The sequence below is a fragment of the Acomys russatus genome, chromosome 21 (assembly GCF_903995435.1).
Source record: "Acomys russatus chromosome 21, mAcoRus1.1, whole genome shotgun sequence".
NCBI lineage: Eukaryota > Metazoa > Chordata > Mammalia > Rodentia > Muridae > Acomys > Acomys russatus.
Window position 1 is genome coordinate 56267418 of NC_067157.1, and position 14987 is coordinate 56282404.

General features: G+C 48.0%; 1 protein-coding gene across 2 annotated transcripts in view; it reads right to left on the minus strand.

The window, feature by feature from the left end:
* The window catches only part of Pde10a (phosphodiesterase 10A), a 400036-nt gene that overhangs the window by 59872 nt on the left and 325177 nt on the right, over window positions 1-14987 (minus strand). For both annotated transcript variants that reach the window (XM_051164657.1, XM_051164656.1), the window contains one exon: window positions 1603-1631. In XM_051164657.1, coding sequence (XP_051020614.1) covers window positions 1603-1631 — 29 coding nt within the window. The remainder of the gene's footprint in view (window positions 1-1602; window positions 1632-14987) is intronic.

A 14987-nucleotide genomic window follows, 5' to 3' on the forward strand; every position in this document is an offset into this window, starting at 1 on the left:
CAAGTAAATGACCATTAAAAAGAAAAAAAGGAAATGAAACAAAATAAATCCCTGAAAAGCACCACTACATTTAATGTCTGCCCACACTGCCACCATATGAGCAGCTCAGCACACACGGGACAGAAGTGAGCTTTCTTGTGAGGACCTACAGAAAATACATCTGAGGGACACACTTGTTTTGCTTTCTCAGGAGAACTCAAAAGCAATCAATGAATGCTTATCAATGAGCTAAGCCTACAGGTGGAAACGCCAACACAGTGTTTGTGATGGTCTGATGTGAGTAAAAGCCGAAACAGAGCCAGGACAGAGGGCAGCTGGCTACAGAACCCCTAGTTAGCAGGGCATGCAGTGGCCCTGGGGTGGGGGGGGGTGCAGGGGCGGTGAGGGGGGGGGTGGGGGCGGGACGGGGCAGGGGGGGGATGTCTAGAGAGTGATGAGGAACAGCGGAGTCAAGTGCCGACAAAAGGAAAGGGTTGATGGGCCGAGAAATACCAATGAGGCCATCATAAATGGAAGGGTTCCACATAAGAGTGAAGCTCCCCCACACTAGGCGTGGCTTAGCAAAAACCGAAGAGCTAACAGACACCTTGCATCCCACAAGCCAGCAGCAGCCTTTCATAAATACTCAGGAAAAAAAGATCAAGGAAAGATCATAAAGGAAAACTTCAAAATGCACTCTGTCCCCATCACGATCCCGTTTCTGAGGGTATCACAGCACATAGCTACAGTACTGTGTCTCCACCAGCCCTGGAGAGGCCCACGGACTGGCACAAAAGTTGAGCTCTCATCTTGCTGCCCTTTCCCGCTCCGCCCAGAGCATCTTTCTGAGAGCCAAGCACATAGCAGGAAAGATGAGAATGCGGCTGACAACAAGCTTACGGATAATCCTGTGTCCCATAAATGCCCCACCAGTAGGGTTACAAATGTACTTGGCTACCCTGGCTTTTCTTTTAAGATGGGTGCTAGGGATCTAAACCCAGGTTCTCATGTGAGTACCAGAGGCACTTTGCCATCTGATTCCTCCAGTGCATCTGCCCAGCTTACTATGCTGGCCACCCCCTTAGCACTGAATGTCTCAGGTGCTGAGCGCTACCCTGCTTTCACTGCAGCCATCAGCCTTGCTCCCTCTGCAAGCTGGGTGGCAGGGCTGAGAACCAGGCATCTCCAGAGGCAAGGTACAGAGCCGGGCGGCTCAGTGGTGAGCTGTGGTATCCAGCAGAGCAGGTGGTATGACAGCGGTCTCTGCAGCTAGGGTTTAGTGTCGCCTCCACACAACACGGGAAGGCACAGTGAAGCTGGCACTGGTTCCTCTGGAGAATCCACAAGTCCATCCTCTACCTGCAGTCTTGGTACTAACAACCCAGCATGGATACAGCTCTGGGTACGCAGGTACGTGTGGGCCTGATCCAGGCACTGAGGCCTGGGGCCTCTGCGTGTAGCCCTCTCTCTGCACTGACTGCTCTAGGGACACCCTGGAAATGGGACAGAGTTTCTGCTGTGCTTTTCTCACCTCGATACTAAGATAACAGGGAACTTTAGAGGAAGGAACGTCATGTCTCCAGGCCTGGGGCAGTGTTGTAGGAAGTGCACTCGGTTACTTACCCTGCTGACTTCCTTAGGAGACGGTTCATCTGGGGGTGGAGAAGCAAGGAAAGAAACAATTAGCAACTGGAAAGTGCACTGACACGCAGCACACGCGTTCGCTCAACACACTTCTGAAAAGCTTCCACTCAGGAAGTCGGAGAGTCTTGGTTTGCAAGACTGTAAAGGTTAAACATAATAAACCAAGAGAATAAATTTTGGGAGATTAAATATCACAGCAAACCTTTGTGCAGATTACATTTTTAAGCTTCTAAAATAGACATGTGGTCACACCGGCACAGTCAACTTTACAGACACTGATGGGTTACAAAGATGCAAGAGGAAGGAGAGAGTTGCAGCCCCCAGAAATGCCACACACACCCCTTAGTTGGTGTGTGTGGCCTGAGGAGAGATTCCCAGCAGACATGCAAAGACCTGGCCATTTCGCTGAAATGCAAAGTGCCCTGCAACAGCAAGCAGCATACACTGCTTTCTTTAGCTGAAGTGACAGTTATGGTTGTCAGCTAGTTTCAGTGAGACCCCTCACCCGCCTCCAGGACCAGCCACTAGTGCTGGTAAGGGGATGCCAGTATAACCTTCAGGGTGTATGACACAGGGCCTAAGGAGGCTTGCCAGCTGTTGCGGCTCTGCCCACCTCTCCAAATCCAGCAGGCATGTTGTTTCAATGTTGTATCCCTTCTCGGAAATAAACTACCTCTTTTCAGGCATCTCTGTTTTGAGTACTGCCTCATCTTCAGCCACCTAAGGCTGTCTGCAAGCATAGGGCGGCTGCACCGGGGACTGAATGTGTCCTGTGTCCTTACAGCAGTCACAGTCAAAAACAGCCGCTACATCAGCTCCCAAGTCCTGACTGCTCTGAGCCCCCTCTTCCTTTTAATGTCCCCATCAACCCATCACTGGTTCCTAGTGTGTCCTGCAACCCATTTCCAGTGATGGCAACTGCAGGTCCAGAGCACACAGTGGCTTTCAAGAACAAACGATCAGATTTCAGCACTGGCTGTCCCACTCTGCCGGTGCATGCTTGCTGACTGTGGGTGATGGCTGAAACGGCGTAGGTCTTCCGCTAAGACTCCTTGGAGAGTGAAGGGTGAGCCAGGTCGAGGCACTTTTGAACCCTCTTTATTGAAGGAGCATCATGGAATTTTCCACTTATTCTTCGCCTCCTATTTTATCTTTTACCTCTCTGAAAATGGAACGATTAAATCATCATTGGATTATTATTGGATTTAAAGCTGTAGCAGCTTGATTGGTGTGATCAAAGAGATACATTGAAGCAACTCAGCTTGGCTTAAAAAGTGACCTGGCTGGTATGGCAGTGTGTGCTGAGCAAGGCTGGGGTGGGAGGATTATAAGTTTGAGGCCAGCCTACGCTGTACAGTGAAAGGATGCGACAAATTTAATTAACTGATTAATTAATCATCGGATACAATCACCTTTATGGGTGTCCAGTGTGGAGTCACAGTATGTGGTGAGGTTGGGTGTCGCGATGGAACAGAGCCAAATCAAACATGGCACTAGACTTTCGCTCCCTCCATTGCTACCGAGAACAGTTTTGGAGTGACACCTGTTCACAGATGTTCTCATTTGCCTGGCTTATCGCTTCTCCTATCCAAGAGCTAACCAGGGCCAAGACCTGGCTACTTCTCAAATCAGCGTGTGCAGGAGACACACTGCCTGGATATATCTACAAACCCAACCATCTTTGGCTCTGTGGGTGATTTAAAGTATTTGAAAGGAAACTTCTGCTTTTAGATGATTTCTGGATTTTCACCTTGGAACTACTTTAGGAAGTAGTCCTCCTCTTCCTCCTTCTCCTCCTTCCTTCTCTTCCTCCTCCTCCTTCTCTTCCTCTCCTCCACCCCCTCCGTCCCCTCTTCATCTGACTTGGCCAAGTGAACATCAGATCTATTACCCGCAGAATGTTGTATCGAAGGTAGCCAAGAAGTCCACGCTCCATCATCCCATACTTGGCAGATTCATTTATTGAACTCTTCCGTCCCAGAGATTTATGCATGTAGAAGGAAGGCGTTTAATTCCATTCCACAGTGGGTGGTGGAGAGGTAGGGGGCTCAAGTGAGCAATGGCAAGCCCTCCTCTGCAGGGTCTGGCTGTGCTACCTCTGGAAACTGCTGCTCTAGGGAGCCATAAAATATCCAAAAAGAAACGCTGTTCTAATAATCAGAATCACTACTGAAAATAGAATTATTCTTCCAGAGAATAAGAAGAAGCTGGCCCCCTCCAGCCCACACTGTTAGTGTTCCTGGTAGACCCCACTCCCACCCGTTCTGTTACTGCCGCTGGAACACCAGAGGAGATCCAGGTTAGAGCCTGCATCTGGAAGGCCATCCTACTGGCTCCCAGCAGCACTTACCACTGACTTGCTGGTGAGTATTTCACACAGTCCAAAGGCCACGCTGCCCTTGAACAGCTGGGTAGGGAACGCGGGAAAGAGGGAACTGGGTTGGGTAACAGATTTTAAATTATTCATGAGCATCAAGTTATCAGTAGAGAGGTTCACAGTTGGAGGAGCCAGGTCTTCAGGCAGGGGAGGGCCTCTTCCTTAAATACATGCCTGTTCAGCATCCAGACACTGAGGAGCCTTTGCTGGGCACCCAGCCTGTCCCCAGCAGGTGTCCATGCCATTGAGACAGACTGACAAGAAACCCAGTAGTGACAGGTCAACTATGCCCGCGCTCGCTAAATACAAATGGGTTTTGTTTTCTTTTTCAGAAAGGAAAACCACTTCCATCCAAACCCTATCTTGATGATCTTTAAAAGCCTCAGCAAGAACAGGGCATGGAGGAAAAAGAGTCCCCTTGGGGGTTCCTAGTACTTAATGGTGCCTCTTTCACAGTAAATACTCCCTTTCAATATTTTATGAGTCTTTATAAATGTGTGGGTATTTGTGTTTTGTGATCACTTTCGATGTCTCCTTGATGTGAGATGGGATGGCCGTAATGGACCTACATCAGTAACAACAGATTAAAGAGATTCAAGATCCATGTGGCTGCTGTCACACACTCCCTCTGGTGTCACTGAAAGACCCCAGGAGCACAGGGACTAATCGTACAAGTACAAGTGACAGGTGGGGTTGCATGGAGCTAAACTGTTAAAAAAACAAAAAAACAAAAAACAAAAACAAAACAAACAAACAAACAAAAAATCCCAAAGAGCAGAGGAGAAGAGACAGCCTGTAGAACAGGAAATGTGACCTACAAGTCCGCAATCAGACAAGGGGCCAACACTTGGGATACAGAACAACTTGCAGAAATTGGTCTCCTGGAGATGGCTCGGTGGGGGATGGGCTTGTTGTGCAAACATAGGGACCTGAGCTGGGATTCGCAGCACATGGTGAAAAAGCCAGTCAGGGCAGCACTGTTTATAACCCAAGTGCTGAGGTCCAGAGATAGATGAGTCTTGGGATCTCAATGGCTGACCTCTCTAGACAAATCAGTGATCTCAAGTTCAGTGACAGGCCTTGTCCCAAAAACATGAGGGGGAGTGCAACAGAGAACGTCCGATGCCGATACCAACCTCCAGCGTCACGTACCTGCCCACACACCTGCTACAAACACACACATGCCAAGCAGTAAAAGGATGGAGCGGCCTCATTAGAGGTCAATAAATACTTGAATAGGTGCTCAACTTCCTTAGCCAGTGGGGAAATGCAAACTGAAACTGTCTTGGGAACCCATCTCACCCTGGTCAGAATGGAACAGACAGAAGCAAACACTAATGAGGCTTTGGAAGGAGGAGAGGCTCATTTACTGTGAGTGGAAGTGCAGACTGCTGCAACCACAAGCAATCAACGTGCAGGGGCTTCGAGAAGCTACAGCTTGAACTACCATGTTCACTCCTGAGGACAGACCAGGAGGGTGAGGTCAGCACTATGTAGAGACTTGCACATCCTCGCTCACTGCTGCAGCCATTTTCTTTCATACACAGAATCTAGATTAAATCTCTCTCTCTCTCTCTCTCTCTCTCTCTCTCTCTCTCTCTCTCTCTCTCTTCTCTCTCTTGCCCCTCTCCACCCCCACCACCCCCCCACAGAGAGAGAGAGAGAGAGAGAGAGAGAGAGAGAGAGAGAGAGAAGAGAGAGAGAGAGAGAGAGAGAAATTACACTAAACTGGAGCTTTCTTGTACTGCAGAAACATAGCAACCAGGCTCATACTGTAGCTTCCCGAACCTGCTTCAAACTGTACAATTGTATTTTGTTGGATTTCTCGATAACTAACAATATTAAGCAACTTTTATTAGTCATTCAAATGCTTATCTCTTTTGGTATAGTGAATATTCAAGTATATTGCCTTTTTGAAAACTACGATGAATGTCCAGAGAAACGTACTTAGTAGCGGAACACAGCACTGCATTGCTGACTATGCCAAAAGACGGCATGAGGTCAGCAACAGAAACTAACCCTGTCACATTTCTAGTGATAGATTCGTTAATTCAGGACATCGCAACACAAATCCCAAGCAGAAAGAGCAGTGTGGGAGGTGTTTGATGCCTGGTCTCAAATTACACTGTGGAGCTACAGTTACAAAATCCAGTGTGATGCTGGCATAAAGGGCACGCAGCTGGAATGGGACAGTAGACCCAGACATAAGCACACACCACCACACCCACCAAAAACATACAATTCTTCAACAACAGTACAAGGAAAAGTGGGTATCCATGTGTAGGAGAATCGAACTCGACCCAGACCTCTCACAACTGCAAAAAAATATCAATTCAAAATGGGTCAACAACCTTAATGTAACTGTCTCTAAGAGCTAAAAACTTTGTCAGCTGAGCTAGCAAGAGCTTCCTCAACTTACCAGAGATCCTGCCTACTTACATTTGTCATCAGTTGGCTCATTTATCAAATTCCAAGCTCTCAAGACCCAATGAGACAGGGCTGACCCCTTGGTATTGGCCAACTCTGACTGAAAACTGAAGAGTGGTGACAACAGAAGAGCTCACTGCTAGAGCCTCGAACAACTCGCAGGCTACACCTGTGCCATTGGTCAAACTCAATCAGATAAACTCTGAGGATCATAGCTAAGACACTATGAATGGTGTACATAAGATAACTGTCACATGTTGAAAGGCATAAGTAAGATGACTGTAACTGTCACACTTTGAATGGTGTGTGTAAGATGACTGTAACTGTCACACGCTGAATGGTGTGTGTAAGATGATTGTAACTGTCACACATTGAATGGTGTATGTAAGATGACTGTAACTGTCACACGCTGAATGGTGTGTGTAAGATGACTGTAACTGTCACACGTTGAATGGTGTATGTAAGATGACTGTAACTGTCACACGTTGAATGGTGTATGTAAGATGACTGTAACTGTCACACTTTGAATGGTGTATGTAAGATGACTGTAACTGTCACACGTTGAAAGGCATATGTAAGACAAGTGTAACAGTCACACTTTGAATGGTTTATATATTCTCTTTATTTTGCTTGCTCTTACCTACAGTAATAAGGCCACAGAATAAATTGACCTTCAGACAGTGAACCCTGGGATACTTAAAATGGCTCCTTTTCCACAGCAGGTGATATTTATTCTAAAGACCAGTTTGCAGTGACAACATTTTTGTGCAATATGCTAAGAAATACAACCTTAAATCATCTAACCACAAACAGAATTAATGTCAGTAGAGATGAATGCAGTGTTTCCAAATTAGCCATTTGCTCTCTCAATCTCTATTCCTTAAACGTGCCGTGCCCAACACTACGTAAGACACAAGAGACTAAGCAAATGGGTGGCAAGCGATGCCACCAAACAGTTCCTGAGAAGTGACAACTTGCAAAACATCACAGAACTGCATGAATGGGAAACCATAGGCAGAACAAACATGGGACAGATGGCATTTATTTCTGGACAGTTTGCAATAAACCCCTCAGATCAAAACCCATCTCAGACAAAAACACAAGCTCCTTCAACAAGAGGCCAGTAACCTCCCATGGACAGAAAGAGCTCCTTCTAGGAAACAACCAAAGCAACATTAATGTTACTCTTTATGTTTGTGTAACGTATAATCTATATGTGAGTGTATGTGTGGGTGTGTGCACATATATGTAGGTACATGGGCACATGTGTGTCCTCTGTGTGTGCATATGTGTGTGCATGTCTGTGTGTGTGTATGTGTGTGTGTGTGTGTGTGTTGTGATTCTTGATTTCAAAACACTGGAAGTGGCCTAACTATGCTTAAGCTGAGGCGTGGCAATGCAAAGCAGTCATAAGCAACCAAATACAGCTCAGTAGCAAAGAGAACACCTTCTATACACCGTGGCTGAGGTGGATCTCCCAGCCAAGGTGCCAAGAGACTAGAGACTGACTGGAAGTGGTTAAACAACACTTGACTCTATAGATAGAACTAGAAAAAGCCAACATATGACGATACAGAACCATTTGGTTACTGCAGAATTAGATGGGCAGGGATTTCAGCAGGAGGGAGATGGCCGTGTCGCAGGTGTGCTGTGTGCTGAGTCTGGCAGTCACATGAACCTAGATGTGAACCCACAGAATCGTATACCAGGAAAATCAATAGCCAAGTATTTTACTGTAATCATTTGTTATGACCCATGCCGGCGGCTGGCCCTGCGTCAGTCTATAAAGAGGCTCTGTTGCCACGTTAGAGATGTGAACGCAGGCTCGGAAGGCTGCCGAGGTAAGGGTTAAGTGGCTGAGTTGACACTTAAGCTATCTGGTTCAAAGTCTGCACAAAATGTTTTACTGGACACTACACTGTCACGAGCGCACCCCAGTTCCTGATGGAAACGGGGAAGAACTCTTTCTGTCTCAACAACACAGCTTGCCTCAGAGCCATAAACGATCAGAGCAGAGAGCACTGAGCATGTGCAAGGGGCACAAGGTAAAAAGGTAAACACCAATTAGTAGCCGATAAAACCTTAAGTGGGGAAAACTTTCACTGCGGTGAAAAGGGCACTGGACACAAAAGTCAGCAGTGACTGCCGACAGCCTATCGCTAGTTCCTACAGGCTGTCAGGAAACGATCACTGTGTGCCTGAAATGTTACAGAACATTGTCACATTGGGGATGGTGCCACTTTAGAACAAACTAGAGGAGGCAGAGGCAGCCCGTATTCTGACACGTGGTATGTGAAACTAGATTCTCAACTTTAACGACGGCATTCGGTATGTGGTTTGTAAAGTCCAGACCTCATATTGTCTCCCCCTGAAGAAGAGAAACAGAACCCTGTCCATACAGTGCCAAGCAGAGCAGTGTGACGGTCCTGGCGGGGGGTGGGGTGGTGTCACACACTAAAAGTTCCCACCTGTGGCTCTGCCCCAGACAGATGCTGGCAACTGTGTGGGTGATGAAAGCATGCTTTCCACACCAAAGGCATTTTCAAGTGTATTTACAAAAGAAAACAGAAACTTTCCAAAGGTACAAAAAACAACAGCTATCATTCAACAAAGATAAAAAAAAAAAAAAAAAAAAAAAAAAACCAGCTTGAAATCGGAAAGAAGTCATGACTCCCCACACCTGTGAGGCAACCATTCAGACACACAAAAAATGGCAGGTAGTCTACCTCATCTCAAATAACAGCTGAGAAACCCCAGAGGAACTGCAAAGGGAGGGAAGCCACTGGTGAGCTTGGAGAAGCTTAGCTAGAAAGGTAACTATCCTCCTGGCTCCTTCACCCACAGCCAAGGCCAGCCCCACCTGCTGCCTGCACCCCCACCTGCTGCCTGTACCCCCACCTGCTGTCTGCACCCCACCTGCTGCCTGCACCCCCACCTGCTGTCTGCACCCCCACCTGCTGCCTGCACCCACACCTGCTGCCTATACCCCACCTGCTGCCTGCACCCGCACCTGCTGCCTGCACGCGCACCTGCTGCCTGCACCCCCACCTGCTGCCTGCACCTCCACCTGCTGCCTGCACCCCACCTGCTGCCTGCACCCCACCTGCTGCCTGCACCCCCACCTGCTGCCTGCACCCCCACCTGCTGCCTATATCCCACCTGCTGCCTGCACCCCCACCTGCTGCCTGCACCCGCACCTGCTGCCTGCATCCCACCTACTGCCTGAACCCCCACCTGCTGCCTGCACCCCACCTGCTGTCTGTACCCCCACTTGCCTGTACCCCCATCTGCTGCCTGCACCCCCACCTGCTGCCTGCACCCCACCTGCTGTCTGTACCCCACCTGCTGTCTGTACCCCACTTGCCTGTACTCCCACCTGCTGCCTGCACTCCCACCTGCTGCCTGCACCCCACTTGCCTGTACACCACCTGCTGCCTGCACCCCCACCTGCTGCCTGTACCCCACCTGCTGCTTGTACCCGCACCTGCTGCCTGCATCCCCACCTGCTGACTGCACCCCCACCTGCTGACTGCACCCCCACCTGCTGCCTGCACCCCACCTGCTGTCTGTACCCCCACTTGCCTGTATCCCTACCTGCTGCCTGTCCCCCACCTGCTGCCTGCACCCCACTTGCTGCCTGCACCCCTCAGCTCTGGTGTCGCTGCTCTGCTGCTACAAAGGACATGGCGTTCTTCTCGGGGCTCCTAGCTGACCTAAAAACTGCCCCCCACATAGGTTTTCACCACTACGTGATTCCATGTAAAATAAACCCTGGAAATAAGAAGGGTGGGGAGGGAAGAACCACCAACTTTTTCAGTTGTTCGAGTTCTTAAGCCATGAAATGTTTCCTTTCTACACTTCCGAGGGTGCTCTGCTGCACCCATGACTATTGGCAGAGAACTGTGTGGCCTTACCCTCTTTCTCTTCAATGGTCTCACTGTTGGTAGGAGATGAATCAAGGAGAAAATGTGCTAAATCACCCACTATGTGCCTTTCCTAAGTACCCACCTCCTTCTGTACCGGGTGCCCCATGTGAAACCACCTAGAAGGCTCCCAGAGTCCATGTTATAGCATCAAATACTTGGAAAGAAGCTCAGGGGTTTGCTTGCTTTTCCATCCATGTCTCCAGCTAAGCCACATGGGCGCTGAGCCGTCCTTCATTCTGAAAGTCTGTTTGAAGTGACAAGCATTGCATCCCCTGAGTTGGTATCTATGTGGAAGACAGCTCTGTCGAGTCCCTCTGAAGAGCAGCTATATGGCTCTCTTCAAGTAGGTCCCCTGGGTTTCTCCCAGTGGGGACTCTGGTTGGAAGCCCTTGGTCCTCTGTGTAGCGGTGGTAAGCCACAGACCTTTGAAAGATGGAGCCTAGCGGGGAGTCCTTGAAAGGAGACATAGGAGCCCAGCCTCTCAGCTTTCCTTTTCAACATGTCACCTCTACACATACAAGTCGGGCCTCCTGTAGCTGTGACATCACCAGGCCAAGGCTACACCCTTGAATCTCCAAACCTGCAAGCCAAACAAGCCTCTTCGCTCTGTTAACTCAGCCTGCTTCAAGTAATAAAAACAGATCAAAACATAAGGCAAAACAAAAAACAAAAAACAGTTTGAAGTGCATTTTATTGCAAAGTTCTCAGACTCTCCCACTGCCAATGTGCTCTAAAACACTCTTAACTTCCATGATAAAGCATGAACAATGTCATGCCCTCTCTCTACCTTCAAAAGAACCCTAGTCTACCCAACTGAATCATTTGAATAGACACAGGAAATGATATTAAAATAAGTGCTCTGCACACCTAATGAAGCCCTACTTAAAGGCACTGTAAGCATAGTGTTCTGTCGCTGTGAAGACACACCACGGCCAAGGTAACTCATATAAAAGAAAGCATTTGATTGGGGCTTCGCCTACAGTTCCAGAGCGCTAGTCCATCATCATCACTGCCAAAAGCAGGCGTGCATGGTGCTGGAGAAATAGATGAGAGCTTTACATCCTGATCTACAGCCAGCATGGAGAGACAGACAGACAGGCAGGTAGGCAGGTAGACAGACAGACAGACAGACAGACGGACAGACGGACAGGCAGGCAGGCAGGCAGGCAGGCAGGCAGTGGGGCTTAGTATAGGCTTTTGAAACTTCAAAGCTGGTCTCCAGCCACACAACTTCTCCAACAAAGAAAGCCACACCTACTAGTCCTTCCCAAACAGCTCAACTGGAGACTAAGCAAATATATGAGTCTATGAGGGTCACGCTCACGCAAGCCACCACACGTGCCTTTGATTATGTTTGATATAAAACTTTAGCCTAAAGTTAATCTCTCCGATATCCTGAGCAATAGCCGCTCTTTCATCGGTTGCTATTTCTTCATGCTATGATGCCCAGGACTTCTGCCATGCTTGGCTGCCCAGGAAGTGTGAGACTAGCCACCTCTGCTACCCTCTGCTCAGTCATGTCCCCCAACGTCCTTCCTCACAAGTGAGTGTAGACCCTCTTCTTGATACGTGGCATGCTCAAATTGTACTTTTTGCTAAAATATTTTTAGTGTTTTATATTCAGGTTTTAAAGTGGGCAGAAACCAAAAGGGGTACCCATTGACTATACTTGGAAAACCGACAGGCTTTGTCACAACCAACCTGTGGCCCAATGTCACGCCTTTCCATTTTGGGGCAGTGATACAAATACATGAAAAGTTTTGCTTCAATTTTTAAAAGTTGAGCTACTGCTCTGTGCCTGGCACAAGTCCTCAGGTCCCACAGCCACCGCACCCGTAACACAGATATGTGAGCCGATCTGGGGAGGCAGCAGGTAACCAGAACACTGAAAACAGATTGGCTCAGCCCTACCACGAAGACATGACATGCCAGGACAGTTCACTCAAAAGAAGGGGGCGGGGGGAGGTAAAACTCTCAAATTATCAAATCTTCAAAAGTATTTGAAGGCTTTCCTTAAACTTCAAGGTGTTTACATTGTTTTTAGAAGTGCTTTTAAAACGCCCCAGAAGGTCCAACCTGAACAGCGCTTGCCCACCTCTCCAGCCTCCTCCTGTGACGGCCTGAAAAGGCCGTGTCTGCTTTGAAGTTTTCTCATAACCACTGCTCCCGTGCAGCTCGTGAAGCCTTCTGAGGACTAAATTCTATCTTCTTAGTGGCCTCCCTCCCTGAGACAAGAGCAGACCTCACCAAAGGCCACTGGGCACACACTGCCCTTTCTTCTCTGCTCTTCCCAAAACTGAATTCAACAGTTGGGATGGCTGGTATCAAAACAGCAAAAGAAAGGAAGAGCAGGGTAATACAGAAGGGAAGAGCAAATACAAAACACTGCCCCTCCCCCAGCCCAACCCAGCACCACCTTCAAACATGGGAAAACAAACCAACCGAGACCCTGTTTTCAAGCTGGGTCTCTCAGAGGACAGCGCATCAAAACTGCCACTCCCGAGTGAATGACGAGGGGCGACGACAAATACTCCTTATTTTCAACCCGATGACATCTGAGCTGAACTGTCTTGCCGCGCTGGCTCTGCCTCCCCTGCCTGACCAGCCCACTGCTTCCTGCCATCCAGTTGCTTCCCAGAATCCTCTTCTCTCATGCTCTCAGGAATCAAGCCCAGAAGTCCTGCTTCCTGCCTATGCCTTTTCTCAAAGCTCCCCAGCCCATGTCAGTACTACCTTTAGTCTGCCTGATACCCTGAGGCCTAGCACTGGCCTCAAACTCTACACAACACAACAAGTCTGATAAAGCCCGTGTAAATCAGGTCACCAGGCCCTGACACAGTGAGTCTGAGTGAGATGGACACAGCTTCTGACTAGCTCCAAGGTGACATGGTACAGGAGCCACTGATGACACCACACACCTCATCTCCCGGTGCCATCCTCCCCACCAAAAGACACCTGACCTCATGCCTCCTCCGCTCCCGTGCTCCCATAGGGCCATACATCTACCACCGTGAAACACAAGTTCCCCGATGGCAATAACACAGGAAATGCCATTCCTGTGGCACTGGAAGGAATGAGGGACACAGGCAGACAGCAGTTCTCAGCACAGAAGCCAGGTGTAACTGGCTGAATGCCAGCGCTGAATTTTAAATTTTCATTAAGCATTACTATGCTAGACATTACACTAGGTCTATTACACACAGCCAACAATGCCGAAATAATCTGTCCTATAGGCTTGTGAGATGACGTCTCTGCACCAAATGAACTTCCAGAGAAGAGCAAGGTCTTTATTCCTTTTTCTCCAATTATATCCTCACAGTACGTAATCGATAAGTATCCGAACGATCAGCCAGGAAAGCATGCCATACATACTGGGTCACACGCCAGATACAACTAGCTGCCATAGTTAGGGTTGCGGTCAACTTGACACAAGTTAGAGTCGTTTGGGAAGAGGGGATCTTAACTGAGAAAAAAGTCCCCACCTGTGAACAAGGCTACAGGCATTTTCTTTGTTAATAGCTGACATGGGAAGGCCCAGCCGACTGGGGGTGGAGCCTTCTATAGACAGGTGCTCCTGGGTGGTATAAGAAAGCAGTCTGAACAAGCAAGAAGGAGCAAGCCAGGGAGCAGCACTCATCTATGGCTGCTACTCCTGCAGGCGCCTGCTCGGACCCTGCCCTGACGTCCCTCCGTGATAAAGTGGGACTTAAGAGTTGTCAGATGAGACAGATCTTTCCCCTGCAAGTTATTTTCAGTCATAATGTTATATTACAACAGTTGAAAGCCTCTCGACTGGGCACTTCTACTATCAAGTTCTCAGAACGGTCTGAAGATGCAGGCTTGAGAGGGTCGAGAAATTGCTGTGCCACTATCTTTCATGGGATTTTATGTTTAAAGATCTGTCATGGGTGAAACAAAATGTTAAATGTTAAAAAGAACTACATCAACTAGCATTTAAACTGCATCTTGCCCTATAATTGCAACTGGAAAAATAAAAACTGTATAAAGGAACCTCAGTGAAAACAAGTCTTTCCCAGAACCTAATAGTTCACTAAGTTTTTATTCACTTGAGTTTCTGAGAGATGAGACTTCTGCTTAGAAAAAGCAGCAGCTTTGAATGCATAACTAAGAGCCACCACCAACCCAAAGACACTAGAAACAGTTTCGGAAGTCAATCTCGTCCATGGCAAAGGAATGTGCTGGAAATCAGTTTCCTAGGCACTCTCAATACCATAATGATGAGACTTGATTTTTTTGTGTTATTTGAATCTTAGCCTGAGGTCTGGTTCAGAATCACGGGCCGCCTCTCTACTGAGCTGCACACTTAAGGACACATCTCCGGGGTAATAGACTCAGCATGTCCATTACTGTGGGTGCTAGCTTCTCTCTGGCCTCCAGCTTGAAGGCTTTGATTCCTTATACCTCACATCAAAGCATTCAACACATGACTGACTGACTGACTCCCACTGCCAAAAGCAAATGAGCATATGATTTCAATGTCTTATGTTGAGATAAAATAATTACAAAGAAATAAAAACAATTCTAATTTCAAGTTTAAAAAAGAAAGAAAGAAAGAAAGGTGCCTCAAACTATGTTCCATGAAACATATCTCAGGCTTGTCTTGATTTCTTAGG